The sequence below is a fragment of the Carica papaya genome, chromosome 6, assembly GCF_054855325.1.
Source record: "Carica papaya isolate Zhongbai chromosome 6, ASM5485532v1, whole genome shotgun sequence".
In the NCBI taxonomy this organism is placed as follows: Eukaryota; Viridiplantae; Streptophyta; class Magnoliopsida; order Brassicales; family Caricaceae; genus Carica; species Carica papaya.
The window spans coordinates 34232702-34250688 of NC_142314.1; the positions used below are offsets into that span (position 1 = coordinate 34232702).

Consider the following 17987-nt stretch of genomic DNA (forward strand, 5'->3'; position numbering starts at 1 on the left):
CATTGAGCGTGATGATGCATGGACTATGAACTCCCAAGTGTATAAGCCGTGTGATATGAATATGTTGATTGTTGCAAATCCGTTGAGTTAGCTTCTAGAGATGATATCGAAATATGCATGCTAGAAGAAGTTTTAAATAGGAGATAGATATAAATAGATCAAGAGCAAGCACAGCACATAGTCTAAAAGTAACATAAAATGGCATATGCTGCAAGCATCACCAAGGAGGGACTCGGGGGCAGATATTAATCACACAAGGTAAATTACATCCACATAATCTAATTAAAGAAAACACCAACCACATAGTCATAGACTTGCCAAGAGATCCCGAGTCTCATGCTGGAAGCACCAAGAAAGGGAGAAAATCGAAAACCAATCCGCAACTGAAGTCTTGCAAACACAATACTAGCTAGTCCATGCCAGCAACACCACCAATTATGCGTCCTACACAAGTAACAGAGGAGGAGAAAATTAAGGGAGAAAGAATGATAAAATGAGCTTCAAAATGTAAGAAAGATTGGAGTAAGTTCCCAAAGTAATGCACTTAGTTGAGAAGAAGCATACAAAAGGCCTTATCTTCCAAAGCTGATTGTCTCCTTTATTCCATTTCCAGAGCACAATTATAGTGCCTTCACGAACACCGCCAGATTTCTTATCCCCGTGAAAGGCATCAACATTCAGCCGAGTGTTGTTAACCATCCTTATGGTCCTGAAATCATCACCAAAGTCCTTGCTCTGGCTCCACAGTACAGACTCATCAAAATCATCAGGTTTATAAGGCCTCAGCTGCACCTGCAGAAATATAACAAGAGAGGCAAGAACACGGGCTCAAGAAAAATGCTCAGAAGTTTGTCACATATCGAGATAACTCTCAAGCAAAAGAATGTATGATCTTGCTTTAATACGTGGAACTTACAGAGAACCATAGAACAAATAGTTCATCTGTTTTATATAGTATATAAGAGCCTAAAATTTCGATAACCTGCACTTCAACTGCTAATATGATTAATTCAGAAACAATTTTTAAGCAAATGGAAATCTTTTCATATTAGCCTGATGTATTTTTTGAGTCGTTAAATACAACAAATACAACTCAAAGCATAAACAAGTAAAGCAAAAAGACAATTACAGAGAGTTCTCACAGGATGAGTATCTCCAATGGAATGCTTCATGGCTTCACCAGTGGCTTTATTAACCAGAGCAAAGGAGGGTAGGCCTTCTTCATCCTTAACTCTTGTTGAATACTTCTCATCTTTGAACCAGTGCTACAAAAACAAAACAGTAAAACCAAATCAAACCAAGAAACATAAAATAGTTAAACCAGCATATCAAAAATCAAAATTCGTGACTCGGAATAATGTGAGAAAAATATCAATATATGGAAAATGAAATGGGTTTTGCTATCTTGATTAAAAAATACCCATGGCAATAATCAAAATCTCGTATCTAACAAGCATCAAAAGGAGTCTCAATGAAGCCAACCAGAACACTAATAAGACAAAACATGCACAAATAACAGACAAATCGAAAGGGTAAATTAATAAAGATTAAAAAGCTTAGATTTTTTTTTAAAAGTAACGAGGGAAACCCAAGCAAATAGATGATTGATCGATCAATGGGCTGACATATATATACCTGGTACTCATCTCTTGGATCAGATCGCACAAGAATGACCTTGCCATCTCTGATGGCGAGAGAGTAATCAGGATTCGCCTTGCAAAAAACCCTAACAGTGCGTCTAGAGGATAATCCATCACCACTTGACTGATGAGTGTGCTGGTGCAGGAAAGAAGGGAGATGAGGCCTGAAAGGATCATGGGTCTCAGCTTCCGGTCGATAAGAGTCGGGATTCCCTTGATGAGAAAACTGGATCACTTCTGTTTCCGGTGCGGGGGCATAATTATGATAACCTGGTCGCTGATCGTGACGATACCCATGAGTCATTTCTGGTTCTGGAGGGTAATTGTGGTAGCCTGACTCCGGTGGGTAATCGCCGGAGTGATGCAGATGGGTGACCTGGGTGGGTGGCCGTGGTTGGTAATTGAAGGAATCTGGGTCTTGCTGATTGAAGCCAGCGGAGTGGTGGGTGTGGGTTACTCGAGTCGGTGGTTCAAACTCGTTGTGTTGGTAGTAAGAGGGTGGTGGTGGTGGTGGAGGATCGGAAAATTCAGCGGCGGAAGGTGGCGGGTAGTGTGGCCTTTCTCTGTCATCTTCTTCATCATTTCTGCGGTGGTGGTGGTGGTGGTGATGACCGAAGGGGAACTCCATTATTGCTGATGATTATCGTTGATGCTGATTCTGCTGTTCTCGTCTAATCTTAAAGAAAAATTATAATATATATGTGTGAATATACTTCGAATAATATTCTTTTACTTAAATTTTACTACCATAATATTTTTTTTAGTTCAAATATGTTATATTCAATTTTATTAACATAATTCTGCTAACATATTAATAAATTCTGAATTTTATTAAATTAAATATTATAAAATTTTATAATTATAACATTCAAATAGACTGTAAAAATTTTAGCAATTACATTATTATATTGGTGATAATTAACCTTTATTGTGGATATTATTAAATGATATATTTATAATTATACTAGAATAATTTTTGGGCTAAAATAATCATCTAATTCCAACACTATTAAACTTTTGTTCAAATAAATTCCTTCAATTAGATGAACTCATTTGCTTTTAAAAAAATTTCGATTTTATTCCTCTATATTACCAACTTTTACTGTTGTTAAGTTAATTTTTTCTTGTTAAATTTAACAATACATAATTATAATTGATTAGTGTGACAATTGAATATCACATCAGATATCACGTAATATTTAAACTAACCTTGAAATATTAGATTTAAATTGCTCCACAAACAAAACAAAAATCAACTCATAAACTTCTTCTTTGTAATCTCCACTTCGTCATCCTCCACGATTTTCTTCTTCTTCTTCTTTGTAGTCTCCAAAACTCGAAAATTTTAATCTCTTTTTCTCTCTCTTGTTTAAATATTTTATAGTTGTAAGAAGTTACAGTTATATAATTTTTTTTATGGAAATTCTCAAAATAAGTAACGCAAGGAGTTGGGTTGTTGTAATGTACTAGTGAATGTTGAGGATTATAGGGATAAAATGAAGGGCTAATATTAGATGAGAAGGGAAATATAAATAGGGGTGGGCTAAGATTAAAAAAAAAGAAAAAAAATGAGAAAAAGAAAAAAAAGGAAACACGAGAAAAGGATGAGAGATTGGGCTACAGGGGAGAAGGGAGATTGAGGAAATTTGGATGGGGATTCAGGAGAGGGAGTCGAAGAGAGATACGAGTGAGGGCGTTCTACAAACCTAGGAGACGATGGAAGCCAGATGTAAATAAATTCTCAATTTCGGGCTTTTTGGTAATATAATGTGAATTTCCATCTGGTCGATTCGGTGTTTGATTCATGATTTTGAAGGAGTAGAGCGGCGAAGAATGGTGAATAGAGATTGTTTAGTGTAGAAGTGAAAGGAGGAGGCCAATCATAGAGTAAGAGTGTGGTGAATGCTGTGTTTAGGTTTATGTTCAGTGAGGGAGAAGATGAGCTAGAATGTGTCTGAAGTAGTGGCTGTAGGTGGGAGAGGGAGTCTACATGAAACTGGAAATGGTGATGTGCATTGTCATTTCGAAGTGTTGAAGTGCAGATGTTGGTGTCGAACTGGAGTGTTGGTGAGTCGATATTGGCGACGGTAAAGAGAAAGGTTGATGCTCCGATGCTGTTGCTATTGAAAATATGTGTGTATGTGTGGCTGATTGAGGGCCGGTGCGTGTGAATGTGCACTGTATGTGCAAGTTTGAGAGATGTGACTGCATGTATATATGTATATTACAGATTTATGCACGTGGCCGATTGGAGTCGGTGTGTGTGAGTGTGGATTGTGTTTTATGAGTTCTGCTTTTGTGATTGCCTCGACAGATGTGGTGTGTATATGTATGTGCGACTGGTGTGTGCGTGAGTGGCCGAACTAAGGTCGATATATACATATACATATATATAAATAGTGTTTACGATTGATTGTGATGTGGTGGCAAAGACGAGGCTGTGTGCGTATTTTCACTGTGTGGAGTATGAATATTGATGTGGTAGTTGTGTGGGTAGCCATTAAAGGTCGGTATGGGTACAGGAAACGTAGGGATGTGTCCTAGAGGTAATGTTGTGGTGGTGCTGTTATAGTGTGGAGGTGTAGGGTAAGTGAGCGTAGCGTATGGGCTGGTATGAATGTGATATAATAGTTAATAAAGTGAGTTGAAGTGAGATAGATGGGTGGAGGTAATGAGATGGTGGTCTTGTCAGATAGGTGTTACTAAAAGGTCATAGGGAAGAGAGAGAATAGTGTTGTGTTATAGGTATAGGGGTAGTGCCAGATTAAAGGTTTAAATATATTTTCATACTTTGTTTGAAATTATGAATTTGTTATACAGGGTTAGAGTATGCTCACTGTATGTCATTTACAGATACAATAAGGCAAAATTCAGAGTTAAAAGCCCAGATGGTGGGACAATACGTAGAGGAATCAAGTTAACTGGACATTAACATACAAAATTCACACTAGACATTCATACGAGTTTACTTCTCTATACTAGACATACATTCTTTCCCTTTTTGGATCATATGTCACTCGAAACTATTAATTGTAAAGTAGAACTAATAGGACTGATATAGGTGACTATTGAATTGAATGCATGTTGTTTATTTGGATTTGAATGAGATCGTGAATATAAATGAATGGAGCACATGTGAAATTTAGGGCTATAAAATAACCAGGGGTGTTACAGTTGGTATCAGAGCAAGTTCTTAGGGTTAAATTATGTGGTAGATTGTAGGCACATTTCAGGGCGAGTGACTGATGGAGGCTATTGTGATGCAAGTAGACAAGGATAAGGGATGAGGATAGACAGAGGTCGTCCTAGGAGGGGATCTACCCCAACACCTCAGGATCCACCGACGGCACCGTAGGGAGCGTATTCCTTTCATAAGGTGACCCTCTCTGCTCTTTAAGAACTGACCACTTATCCACTTGCACCACCCACTACTCACCAGAAACCAACTTCCGCTCCACCAGCACCATAAGTGGGGAAAATAACTAGTCATCAAAATGATTTTAACCGCTTGTGTAGAATGGTCGAAAGCTTGGCAATGATGATACAAAAGAGAGAATTCTGAGCAGAGGCCTAGTACATCCCATAATATAATGCTAGTCAGGGTGGAGTAGACACGAGTAACATTGAGAAGTATTAGATGTTCAATCCTTCGGCATTCAACGGGGGCTCCGATCCACTTGTGGCTGAAGATTAGATAAAAAAAATCGAGACACTATTTGATGTAATAGAAGTTACTCCGAAACAAAAAGTACAACTAGCTACTTTTAAATTGAAAGGATCGGCAGAGTGATGGTGGAGTTTAAAGAGGGGGGCCTTAGTCCCCCCAGTAACTTGAGAAATGTTCCTGGAGGCCTTCAATGCAGAGTATTTTTTAGACTTTATTAGACAGCAGAAAGAAAGTCGAGTTTGTAAAGTTTCGACAAGGAAAACTGTCAATGGCGGATCTACAAAAAGATATATAAGCTTGGGACGATTTGCTCCAGAGGTTATGATGAATGAGTGGAAGAAGGCTAGGAGGTTTGAAAAGGGGTTAAGACCGGAACTGTATTATCAGGTAGCGATATTCGCCTTACCCACATATCAAGCAGTGTTGGAGAAGACACATCTACTAGAGACCCTGCTTAGGGAACAACTAGAGTACAATAGAGGATTTTTCGGCCACAAACGGATACCATCACAATCTAGCCAGAATAAGAAAAGACAGAGAACAATGTAAGACTTAACTCCATGTCACCACATAACCCCGAGGAGTACAGATTGTCCATGTTATGGCAGGAGTCATGGAGATTGCCCGTGTACTGTAATTAGTTGAGGATGCTACCGATGTGGCAATACCCAGCACTTTGTGCAGGATTGTTCCCTACTTAGGGAGCCCAGTAGACCATTGGTGCATGGTTTGGTATTTGCCCTTATTGCTTAAGATACAAAGGCCACTCCAGAAGTGATACAAGGTATACTCTATGTTGTGGTTTTGTCTGCTAGGGTTTTGATTGATTCGGGAGCCATACACTCATTCACTTTATGCATGTTTACATCTAAGTTGAGAGTAGACCTGGTAGTGTTAGATTGCGTACTTACATTATCCACACCCATTAGTGGTGTCCTACATACTAATGTAATATATAACTAATGTGAGGTAGAAGTATCCGGGAGGGAATTAGAAGCAAATTTGATTATGTTAGATATTAGAGATTTTTATGTAATTTTAGGCATGGATTGGCTCGCCACTCATCATGCACATATAGACTGCCTCCGTAAAGAAGTGGTGTTTAAAATTTCAAATGAAGAGCCCTTCGCTATGTAAACAAAAGAGGGACGAATTGTATTGCATAAAAAAAATTACATTTTGGGTTAGAGGTGGTAATAAATGGTTGTACTTTCATTGATTATTATACATCATAATGCATGATATACTGATGGGTTATATGATTGTGGTGTGCGACATTTTGAGTTCATATACGAGAAAAGTAATGTTCTTACTAGCGTGTTTGATAGGTCAAGTGCGTAAGGGACTCATTTTGCAGGAGATACTAGTAGTACGAGACTTTCTTGATGTATTCCCCAATGACCTCCTGGCTTACCAACAGAAAAAAAAAAGTTGAGTTCACAATAGAGTACAACTGGGAACACAACCTATTTTCAAGGCCCCATACAAGATGGCAAGATCAAAATTATTGGAACTGAGAAAGCAATTACAGGAGCTATTGGATAAGAAGTTCATAAGACTGAGTGTGTCATCGGGGGGAGCACTGGTATTGTTTGTTAAGAAGAAAGATGAGATTATGTGCATGTGCATAGACTACAGAGACCTAAATCAAGTAACCATAAAAAACAAGTTTTCACTCTCGAGGATAGATGACATTTTTAATCAGTTGCAAGGGACTAGAGCATTTTTAAAGATAGACTTATGGTCTAGATATCCCCAGCTGAGAGTGAGGGCTGAGGACATATCAAAGATGATGTTTCACACCAGGTATAGACACTTTGAATTTCTTGTTATGCCTTTCGGACTAAAAAATGCACATGAAATATTCATGAATCTAATGAATCGAGTATTCAAACCCCTCTTAAACTACTATATGATAGTGTTTGTAGATAATATACTGGTATATTCCAAAGATTCAAAAGAACATGTTAAACATCTAGCGATTGTATTGAAGATCCTTCGAAAGTTCAGGTTGTATGCTAAGTTCAATAAGTGTGAATTTTGCTAGAGCAAATATCATTTCTAGGTCATATTGTGTTGAAAAAGGGAGTATCTATGGATCCCATGAAAGTGGAAGCAATAGTGAACTGGGAAAGGTCGAGCATTGTGGTAGAGGTCAGGAGTTTTTTTAGATTAGCAGGATATTATTGCAGGTTTGTCAAAGGCTTTTTTAGTATTGCAGCATCGCTTACTCGGCTGACTAAAAAGAGTGTAAAGTTTTAGTGGGATGATGACTGCAAGGCTAGCTTTAATGAATTTAAGCGGAAACTCACTATAACATCGGTATTGATTATTCTGTCTGTGGAATGGGGTTTTGCAATGTACCATGATGTCTTATATTTAGGGTTGGGTCATGTTCTTATGCAACATGGGAATGTAATTACTTATGGATCCAGACAGTTAAAAGTACACGAAAAAAATTATCCAACACATGATTTGGAATTTGCGGCGGTAATTTATGCATTGGAATTATTACGGTATTACCTATATGGAGAGACTTTTGAAATTTAAACTGATCACAAGAGCTTGCAATATTTATTCACATAGAGAGAATTGAATATGCGATAAAGACTATGGATAGATTTGTTAAAAGACTTTGACTGTAAAATTTGATACCATCGAGAAAAAGACAATATAGTAGTAGATGCCATCAGTCAGAAGAGCACCGGAATGTTGGCACATTTTATGTTATATGAGTAGGAGGTACGTAAGGCAATGCTATGGTTAGAAATTTGGAAACAGTGTCGAGTGAAGTGTGTTGCTAGCTTGAGAGCTCAGCTGATTTTGATTCAGATGATTAAGGAGGGACAACTGGTGGATACCGAGTTACAGGTTATCAGAGAACAGGTCGAACAAGGGGTACCAGCGGGGTATAGTGTGCATAGTGATGGATTACTCAAGTTTGGAACTTGGATGTGTATTCTAAATGATACCAAATTACGACAGGAAATCCTTAAAGAGGCTCACAATACTAGGTTTATTATACATCTTGGGAGTACCAAAATGTACCATAATTTACAGTGATATTATTGGAAGAGGGGAATGAAATGGAACATTATAGAGTTTGTGTCAAGGTGTTTAACGTGTCAACAAGTGAAGGTAAAACATCTGAAGCCTAAGAGGTTATTACAACCCTTGCTTATACCATAGTGGAAATGAGAATACATATCGATGGACTTTGTGACTGAATTGCGAAGGACTCGCAAAAACCATGATAATATTTGGGTAGTTGTGGATCGCCTAACCAAGTTATCCCATTTTCTATCTATGAAGGTATCAGACTCAGTTGATCAGTTGACCAGGTTATACATTAAAGAGATCGTTAGACTATATGGGATTCCAGTTTCTATTATTTCAGATAGAGCCCTCAGATTCACTTTTAGATTTTGACAGAGTTTGCAACAGGCTGTGGGTATTAACTTAAACTTTCGTATAGCTTTTCATTCACAAACGAATGGACAAACGGAGAGAACTATATAGGTATTGGAAGATATGTTGAGGGCGTGTATTGTAGACATTGGAGGAAATTAGGAAGAGATGTTACCTCTATGGAATTCGCATATAATAATAATTATCATGTTAGCATCAGAATGGCTCCCTATAAGCCTCTATATGGCAGACCCTACAGGTCACCCCTTTATTAAGATGAGGTCGGAGAGAGGTAATTATTGGGCTGAAATTAGTAAAGGAGATTACTGCAAATGTGGAGGTAATATGAAGAAATCTACAGATGACACATAGTAGGCAAAAGAGGTATGTAGATAACCGGAGGTGAGACTTGACTTTTGAGGTAGGGGATCATGTATTCTTAAAGGCATCTTCCATAAAGGGCTTGTTCAGATTTAAAAAGAAAGGAAAATGAAGCCTCTAGTTTATAGGTCTTTTTGAGGTTCTTAAAAAAGTGGGTGCGGAGATCGCACTCCCTCCAAGGTATGCTGGGGTTTATAATATATTTCATGTATCGATGTTATGAAAATATCAACCAGACCCGACGCATATTATACGAGTTGAGTCACTTCCATTGAAAAGGGATCTAACTTATGAAGAGAAACTGATCAGGATCCTAAAGAGACAAGAAATGAAATTGAGAAGTCAGGTAGTGTTTATGGTGAAGATATTGTGGTAGTATCATAATAATGAGGAGGCAACTTGAGAATGAGAGGATGAGATGAGAATTAACTATCTGTAGTCATTTGAGGTAATGTGACAAAATTTGAGAGTCCAAATTTTTTTTAAGGGAGGGGGCGGGGGTGTTGTAATATACTGGTGGGTTAGGTGAATGGTGAGGATTAGAATGGTAGAATGAAGGGCTAAGATTAAATGAGAAAGAAAATATAAATAGGGGTGGTGTGAAGAAAAAAGAAAAGAAAAGAGAAAAAGAAAGAAAATGAAACAGGGGAAAAGGAGGAGAGATCGAGCAATAGGGGAGAAGGGAAATTGAGGAAATTTGGAAGGGGATTCGGAAGAGGGAGTCGAAAAGAGATGCAAGTGAACGTGTTCTACAAACCTAGGAGACGATGGAAGCTAGAGGTAAATAAATTCTTAATTTCGGGCTTTTGTATGGTAATATAGGTGTGAATTTTTATCTGGTCGATTCGGTGTTTGATTCATGATTCTGAAGGAGTAGAGTGCGGAGAACGGTGAATAGAGATTGTTTGGTGGTAGAAGTGAAAGAAGGAGGCCAATCGTAGAGCAAGAGTGTGGTAAATGGTGTGTTTAGGTTTATATTCGTGAGGGAGAAAATGAGCTAGAATGTGTGGGAAGTAGGGGCTGTAGGTGAGAGAGGGAGTCTACATGAAATTAGGAATAGTGATGTGCGTTGCCGTTTCGAGGTGTTGAGGTGCTGATGCTGGTGCCGTGAATTGGAGTGCTGGTGCGCCGATATTGGCGATTGTAAAGAGGAAGGTTGATCCGCTGATGCTGGTGTTATTGAAAATATGTGTGTGTGTGGCCGATTGAGGGCCGGTGTGTATGAGTGTGCACTATATGTGCGAGTTCGGGAGACGTGACTGTATGTATATGTGTATATTATCGTTATGTGAGTATTGCCGATTAAGGCCAGTGTGTGTGAGTGTAGACTGTGTTCCATGAATTCTGATTTTGTGATTGCTTGGACAAATGTGGTGTGTGTATGAATATATGGCTGGCGTATGCGTGAGTGGCCGAACTAAGGCCGATATATATATATATATATATATATGGATGGTGCTCACGATTGATTGTGATGTGGTAGCAAGGACGAGGCTGTGTGTGTATTTTTACTGTGTGGAGTGTGAATATTGTTGTGGTAATTGTGTGGTTGGTCATTAAAAGTCAGTATGGGTACAGGAAACGTATGGCATATATCTTGGAGGTGATGTTGTGGTGGTGCTGTTATAGTGTGGAGGTGTAGGGTGAGTGAACAGAGCATGGGCTGGTATGAATGTGATATGGTAGTTAATGAGGTGAGTTGAAGTGGGATAGTTGTGTGTGCATTAAGGAATTAAATGGTGGAGGTAATGGGATGATGGTCTTGTCGGATAGATGTTACTAAAAGGTCATAGGGAGGAGTGAGAGTAGTATTGTGTTATAGGTGTAGGAGTAGTGTCGGATTAGGGGTTTAAATGTATTTCCATACTTTCTTTGAAATTCTGAATTTTTTTTATTGGATTAAAGTATGCTCACTGTATGTCATTTACATATACAATAAGGCAGGATTCGAAGCTAGAACCCCAAGCGGTGGGACAATATGTAGAGGAATCAAGTTAATTAGACACTAGCATATAAAATTCACACTGGACATTCATACGAGTTTACTTCTCTATACTAAACATACATTCTTTCTCTTTTTGGATTATTTGTCACTCAAAACTATTAATTGTAAAGTGGATTTAATAGGATTGATGTAGATAGCTATTGAATTGAATGCACGTTGCTTATTTGGATTTGAATGAGATCGTGAATATAAATGAATAGAGAGCATAGGTGAAATTTGGGTCTATAGAACGCTTAAGTTTGTTACAGCTGTGGTGTCACAATACACGAAGTAGGAGAGAAAAAGGTTTTTTAGTTGGGGGAGAGTATGAATAAGAAGAAAATCATGTAGGACAAGTGGAGACTACGAAGAATAAGTTTTTAAGTTTGTTTTTTTATATATATAGACCGGTATTAATGTGATGATACTAAGTGTCACATGTAGTCATACTTGGTACGTGACAACTAATTTAATAATCATAACAATTGATAATAGAGATATATCAAATTCAATTTTTTTTTTTTTAATACAAGAATAAATTTATTTAAAAACTAAGATATGAATTCATTATTTTAGTCATAATTTTTTTTTATTAAATTTATATTTAATCTCGGTTTGAAAAAGTGAAATATATTATCATCTTATCATTTTTACTTTATATTCCCTTTTAAACTTTTTCTTTGGTATGCTTCAAGTTAATTCCACAGGCCCAATTAATTGTGAAGTCGGCCCATTTGGAACTCCCACTAAAGTGTATATATATATTTTTTTTCTTAGCTTAATTTAAGATCATAACTATATGTATATATAATTAAATTACAAGTCATAATTAAATAATATGTCAATGTTGCCTTATGATGCTACCTAGATTGAGGCTTACCCTATTTCTTAATGCGTTATAATATATGGTCTTTAAAAATTAAATTAGGAATTACGATTACTATTATAATCTTTTCTTAGAGGAATTACTACTAAAATTTTTTATTATCATCAAAAATTAAATTAGGATTAGTAACCATTTAAAATTCTTTTATTAAATTAAGACTAAAAATATTGTTATATTGAAATATATGTTATCATTAATTTTATTATTATTTAAAATTTAAGTGCATTATTTTATTTTCATTTATATATTTAAAATTTTCTTGGAACAAAATTTTTATTATATTAAGTAAATTCATTGTGCAAGTTTAAATAAATTTCATAAAAACAATTTAAAAATTTTCTAGTAGAGTTTATATATTGTATATGGATATGATTCTCCTTCAAATATTCTTTTGATCTCAAGTGGGTATTTATTAAAAAAATAAAAATAAAGTAAACAAGGAACTCATCATGCACAACACTTCTTGATATATGTGTATATATATATACATATGTATGTATGTATGTACGTACGTGAGTGGATAAATATAAGATTAATTGCTGATTAATTACCAACGATAGTGACCCATTAATCAATTCTACTTGCTAGACTCATTAGTGCTAATCTCATACTAATGGATATGTTTAAACCATTTCAAATTTATTTTTCTAAATTAAATTATTTTAATTATATTTAAATCATGTAGTGAATTTTTTTAAATTAAATTATTTTACCTTTTTCTCTCCCTACATTTATTCTTTTAACAACGAGCTCTATTTTTAGATGTGATTTCTATTATTGTCGTCGTTACTACCACAATTATAATTACTATATTTTTCGTTATCGTCATAATTTCTTTTATTTTTTATGTTATTATTACCTCAATGACTTCGCTTCTTTCATTCTTATCATGACGTATACCTATTAATTTCATCATTACTACTTAACCTTATATTGTGGTATAATATAAACTGTGAGACATCAATTTATAATATTTAATTTAACAAAATCTAATAATTTATCTTACTAATATATTGATAGAATTGTGATAATTAAATTAAATTAAATTTTAATGAACGTATTATATTTTTAAGTGAATTACTAAATTATTTTAATAACATAATTATAACGGATAAAAAATTTCATTTAATTTGGAAAACAAAAACATCAATAGCAGAAAGAGACATTTCTACAAACATGTGACCATAAATTAATGGAATGGAGTGACCACACCACGCTAGCCCATGCTAGTGGGCTACATTAAAAATGTTTTTTACTTTGAAAATTATTTGTGCACATGTTTTTTTTTATTTTTTTATTTCTATATTACTAATTTCTCCACTACATAATTGTGATCAAATTAAATATCTATACACACACACATATATATATGTATGTATGTATCTTCCACTAAGTAATGTTAATTTACCATGTGCATTTTAGCATTGTGAATGTGTGATGTATATTAGGATTGCCGACAATCCAAGCAAATATTGAAATGTGTATGTCATGTTTTTATGGGTATCAAAATGTCTGTTTTTAAGTATTGATAATACTTTGCACAAAAAATAAATAAATTATTTTAGATTTTATTATAAAGATTACTTTGAATTTTCTTTAAAAAATTAAAGAGTGGTATTTTTTTTTAAATGACAAAATTGAAATTCTATAATATTTTAATCAAAACTAGAATAATGCATTACAAAATTTCGTTTTTTTTTTATATAAAAATTTTCATTTAAATGTTCTACGTATTTAAAATTTTTGTATAATAAATTTTTCATTGTGTTACTTAAATTTATTGTGATTTTTTAATAAAAAATATGTGGATATGATTCTCCATCAAATATCCATACTTTGGCTTTGCTTAGAGGTTTTGAAAGATTGTTTTTAGAGAAAAGTAATAAATTTTTACCAAAACAAGTATAATGTATAATGATAATTAATTATAAATTGTTATCCAATTGTACCAAACTTTGGTCAATTCAACTTAGTAGTTTTCAAGTCTACCCATTTATTCCCTTAATCTCAAGTGGGTATTTATATATATATATATATATAAGTAAACAAGGAACTTATCATGAACAAACACTTATTGAGATATATGGGTGTGTGGATATATATATAAAAGATAAGATTAATTGTTGATTAATTAAAAAAGATACCAACCCATTACTCAATTCTAACTTGCTAGATTAACTACTTTGCTAGACCATTAGTGCTAATCTCATATTCATGGATATGTTTAAACAATTTTAAATTTACTTTTACATGTATTTTTCTAAATTAAGTTACTTCAATTTATATTTAAATTCTATGGTGAATTTTATTGAAATAAGTTGTCATAGGTCCAACTTTTATAATTTTTTTTTGTTAATAAAATAATCTCTAGTTTGCTTCTTTTTTTTGGGTGATTTTACATAAATATTGTAGCAATTTTATAAATTATATAATTACCATTAATTCAAAAATAAAAAACTTTAATATAATTTTTGAATGTAGATTTGAACATCAATTGAAGCTCGTGTGTGTGCTTTCTGAATTTTCGAGGATAAGAGTAAATCTCATGCGGTCCAAAAGATTAATTATCTTTTCATAAACTTTATTCTTTCATTATAATAATTATTGGAATATTCTTATATAAAACTATATATAATTTTTTACTTAATTCATAATTACCCTACTAGTTTATCACTATTCTTATTATATATAATTTTATAAGCATACATAATAACAATAATAATAATAATAAAATAATTAATTTTAATAAAAATTAATAAAATAAACAACGCATCAAATAAATTAAAAAAAATTATAAAACTCGCTAGTCAAAGTTTCTTAAAGGATCAAATCAAACCTCCCATTGCACTCAAGCACGGAAGCAATGTTATAAAGAATATTCGTTATACTTTCTCTTCTCCCATATCTATCATTTTGATAAAAATAACACAATTTTTATAAATTGTTTTCATCATTCTTGTTGTTATCATTACTATTACCACTATAATTATTACTGTTTATAACTATTTTTGTCGTTATTACTATTACAATCAGTACTCTTTTTACAACTGTAATTACTTGAACGTTTTTACCACTTTCACTTTTATTATTGTAAATTCATAATATTTCCGTTCTTACTAGTTAATACACTATTATTATTACTAATCGTCACTATCACCCCACATGTATCATTTTTGTTAAGATCACTACTATGATTGTTGTGGTTGTTGCTATCTCTAATGATATTAATTTCATCACCGCAACTCTATTGTCGTTATTATTACTACTCTTACCTCTATTTTGTACATGTTATCTTTATAATTACTTTTATTATTATAACCGTTCGTTATTATTATGATTTTTTATAATTATTGACAATATTATTGTTTTGGTCATCATTTATATCATCATTATTATTGTCGTCGTCACTAATACTGTTGTCAAAATTATTGTTGTCTCTTTATTGGCATCGCTATTACCGTCGTTACCATAATGATTTCCATCATTGCCATTTCATCGCCCCCCATCCCCTCTTTCCACCTCTCCTACTATACTATCGACCGTCACAATTGTGGTTATTAAAAATACGAGTTAAATAAAAAATAATATTATCTTTTATACTATAATATTTATGAAGTTATTTACATTAAAAATATTACCAAATAAAAAAAAAAAGATTATGAACTTGAAGATGGTAAAAATTAATATCACAAAAAAAAAATAATAGGGAAGATGAAAGAACATTTAATTTGTCGAAAATTAAACTAAAAAATATTTACAATGTAGGTTTACAAATTTTCTGATTTGAAGATTGAATCTCCTACTTTTAAAAGGAAGATAATAATAAACCTTTTTTATAAGACCATTTTGTGAAAACAATAGTGACTGCCATGATTCTACAGTTTTCTTCTTGACATTGTAATTGTAGCAGAGGGTTCCAATGATTCAATTTACAAGGATAATCTTTTTCTACAAATGAATCTTACAGCATCATAATCAAACCACAAACTCTGTTCAGACTTGATCTGACCTCATCTGATTTCCCAGTTCAATTACCCTGAAAATTTATCCCCTACAAAAATCATTCCTTGTCAATTTATTTTCTGTAATTTCCACAATCACCCATCTTTCTTTTTTCTTTTCTGAAATCGAGGTATCTTTTCTTTTTGATACCATTCAACGTTTCTAATCCAAATTTGTCACTATCCAACACCTAAATCACAAGCACAACCTTCTGTACATTCCTTCATATCAACTCTTAAACACTCCCTCAATCATGGGTTATTCTTCTTCTTTTAATGTTTGATTCTTTGTTTTATCCTTGAAACTGAAGGTGAGGACTCAACAGTAATTGCTGGTTCAAGAATGACTGGTTTAAGAAATTGTACTGAGGAACATCATTCTGGTTGATGCTGTTACTAAAACTGCAAGAATTGATTATTTTCTTTGATGGGTTCAAAAAAATTTCTTCATCTACCACTGAGTGCTGGCGCTTGAGCCGGTTTTCGTCCCCTATTTGAGGGGATGAGCTCAAATGAGGCAGCTTCTGCTGAACATGGCCGTAGCTGTTTGTGTAGTTATTGAACATTGACTGATCAGCAGTGTTGGGATTAGGCGGCGGGGGAAATTCGAATCCGGTTTCGGTACCTTGGAAGTCTGAGAGAAAACTACTGATCAGAGAGTAGTCCATGGCATCTAATAAATTAGAGAATGAACAAGATTTCTGGGGCTTGAGAGTTGTCATGTTGTTCATTGAAGGATTTGGCAGAAGGGTTTCATGGACGACCTGTTCTTCTTCCTCTTCCTGATCACTTGCTGCCATTGGTGTTGTTGTAGATGCATGTGACTTCTTATAAATCCGGCAAAGAACCCAATCATCCAACTGAAAAGATTTTCAGAATCATATTAGCAGTCAGACTTAGCTGTAGTATATATATTATGTTATATAGTTTTAAACCTCTAGAGTAGAGTCATGTTTAAACAGAGAGCATATGCAAACAAGGTTTGTAAACCAAAAGGGTCCATTCTATATAGATTATATGTAATAAAATTTGTGGTGCATACCCTCATGGAAGAATCCTTAGTCTTGACTGGTCTATTGTTATTGTTATTAGCTGTGTCTGTAAGGCGATATTCATGCATGATCCAATTAGTCTTGATTCCTTTAGGAGGTCTACCCTTGTAGAAGACAAGAGCTTTCTTCACACCAATATTCTCTTGCATTCCTCCTCCTGAAACCGCCATTGATGAACCTATGATCACCTTGTCTGTGCCAGTCGCCTTCCAGTATCCAGATGCAGCTGCTCTGTTTGGCCTGGCTCCGTTAGGGTACTTGCGGTCTCTAGGACTGAAAAAGTACCATTCTTTCTCACCAAACGGAGCTCTAGCTGGTAACCCAACAAAAATACAAACAAAACAAGATAAGAAAACAATCCCCCATGTCAAAACATGTCAGTCAAAACATATATACCCACAAACAATAACAAGAACAGAGATCACCCACTCGTATTACAGATTATATAGAGATGGGAAGAGTGTATACATGTATAAATATGAAGAAAAACAGAACACCCATGTTGTATTAAGTAAAGAAAAAGGGGGGGGGGGGGGGGGGGGGGGAAAGAGGGTACCAGGCAAATCCCAGGGATCAAACTTGTAGATATCAACATCAGCTATGATGGAAACAGGGAAGGGAATGGAGGAAACCTTCTTCTTAAGGTAATGAAGGATTAGTTCCTCGTCAGTTGGGTGAAATCTAAACCCTGGAGGCAAACTGGATTGTGGGTGTTTCATATTGATCACCAAACTCCAAAGAAGTTGGGGGATTAAACTAGTTGCAGAAAATTATAGGAAGAAAGGAGGAGAGAAGGGTGGGATTTGAGAGAGAGAAGGGGATTGAAATTTTTGGGAGAAGAGGATGGAGAGGGATTATATGGTTGTGGGAATTTGTCGTGACGTGGAAAGGATTAGGGCAAAGGAAGATGGAGTTCGGAGAGGGGAGCTAGCTGGAAGGAGATTTGAGAAGATGATTGGTTGGTTTGG

General features: G+C 34.6%; 2 protein-coding genes across 2 annotated transcripts; both read right to left on the minus strand.

The window, feature by feature from the left end:
- Positions 1–130: 130 nt before the first annotated feature.
- On the minus strand, positions 131–2323 carry EULS3 (hydroxyproline-rich glycoprotein family protein). Its single transcript, XM_022042568.2, has 4 exons — positions 1636–2323; positions 1143–1265; positions 565–792; positions 131–444 (listed from the first exon to the last, which is right to left on the minus strand). Exons 1-4 carry the CDS (start codon positions 2266–2268, stop codon positions 436–438), a joined length of 993 nt encoding a protein of 330 aa, XP_021898260.1. The 5' UTR covers positions 2269–2323; the 3' UTR covers positions 131–435.
- Positions 2324–15678: 13355 nt separating this feature from the next.
- NAC047 (NAC domain containing protein 47) lies at positions 15679–17983 on the minus strand. Its single transcript, XM_088206486.1, has 3 exons — positions 17576–17983; positions 17010–17332; positions 15679–16827 (listed from the first exon to the last, which is right to left on the minus strand). Exons 1-3 carry the CDS (start codon positions 17736–17738, stop codon positions 16261–16263), a joined length of 1053 nt encoding a protein of 350 aa, XP_088062612.1. The 5' UTR covers positions 17739–17983; the 3' UTR covers positions 15679–16260.
- Positions 17984–17987: the final 4 nt, after the last annotated feature.

What these genes read in the sequence shown, in the direction of transcription:
- EULS3 (XM_022042568.2), bottom strand. Translation starts at nt 2,268, where the DNA reads ATGGAGTTCCCCTTCGGTCATCACCACCACCACCACCACCGCAGAAAT. An exon ending in ATCCAAGAGATGAGTACCAG is followed by an intron (nt 1,266 to 1,635) that starts GTATATATATGT and finishes TTGTTTTTGTAG; the next exon opens with CACTGGTTCAAAGATGAGAA. An exon ending in CCATTGGAGATACTCATCCT is followed by an intron (nt 793 to 1,142) that starts GTGAGAACTCTC and finishes ATATTTCTGCAG; the next exon opens with GTGCAGCTGAGGCCTTATAA.
- NAC047 (XM_088206486.1), bottom strand. Translation starts at nt 17,738, where the DNA reads ATGAAACACCCACAATCCAGTTTGCCTCCAGGGTTTAGATTTCACCCA. An exon ending in TGATCCCTGGGATTTGCCTG is followed by an intron (nt 17,333 to 17,575) that starts GTACCCTCTTTC and finishes TTGGGTTACCAG; the next exon opens with CTAGAGCTCCGTTTGGTGAG. An exon ending in CTAAGGATTCTTCCATGAGG is followed by an intron (nt 16,828 to 17,009) that starts GTATGCACCACA and finishes AAATCTTTTCAG; the next exon opens with TTGGATGATTGGGTTCTTTG.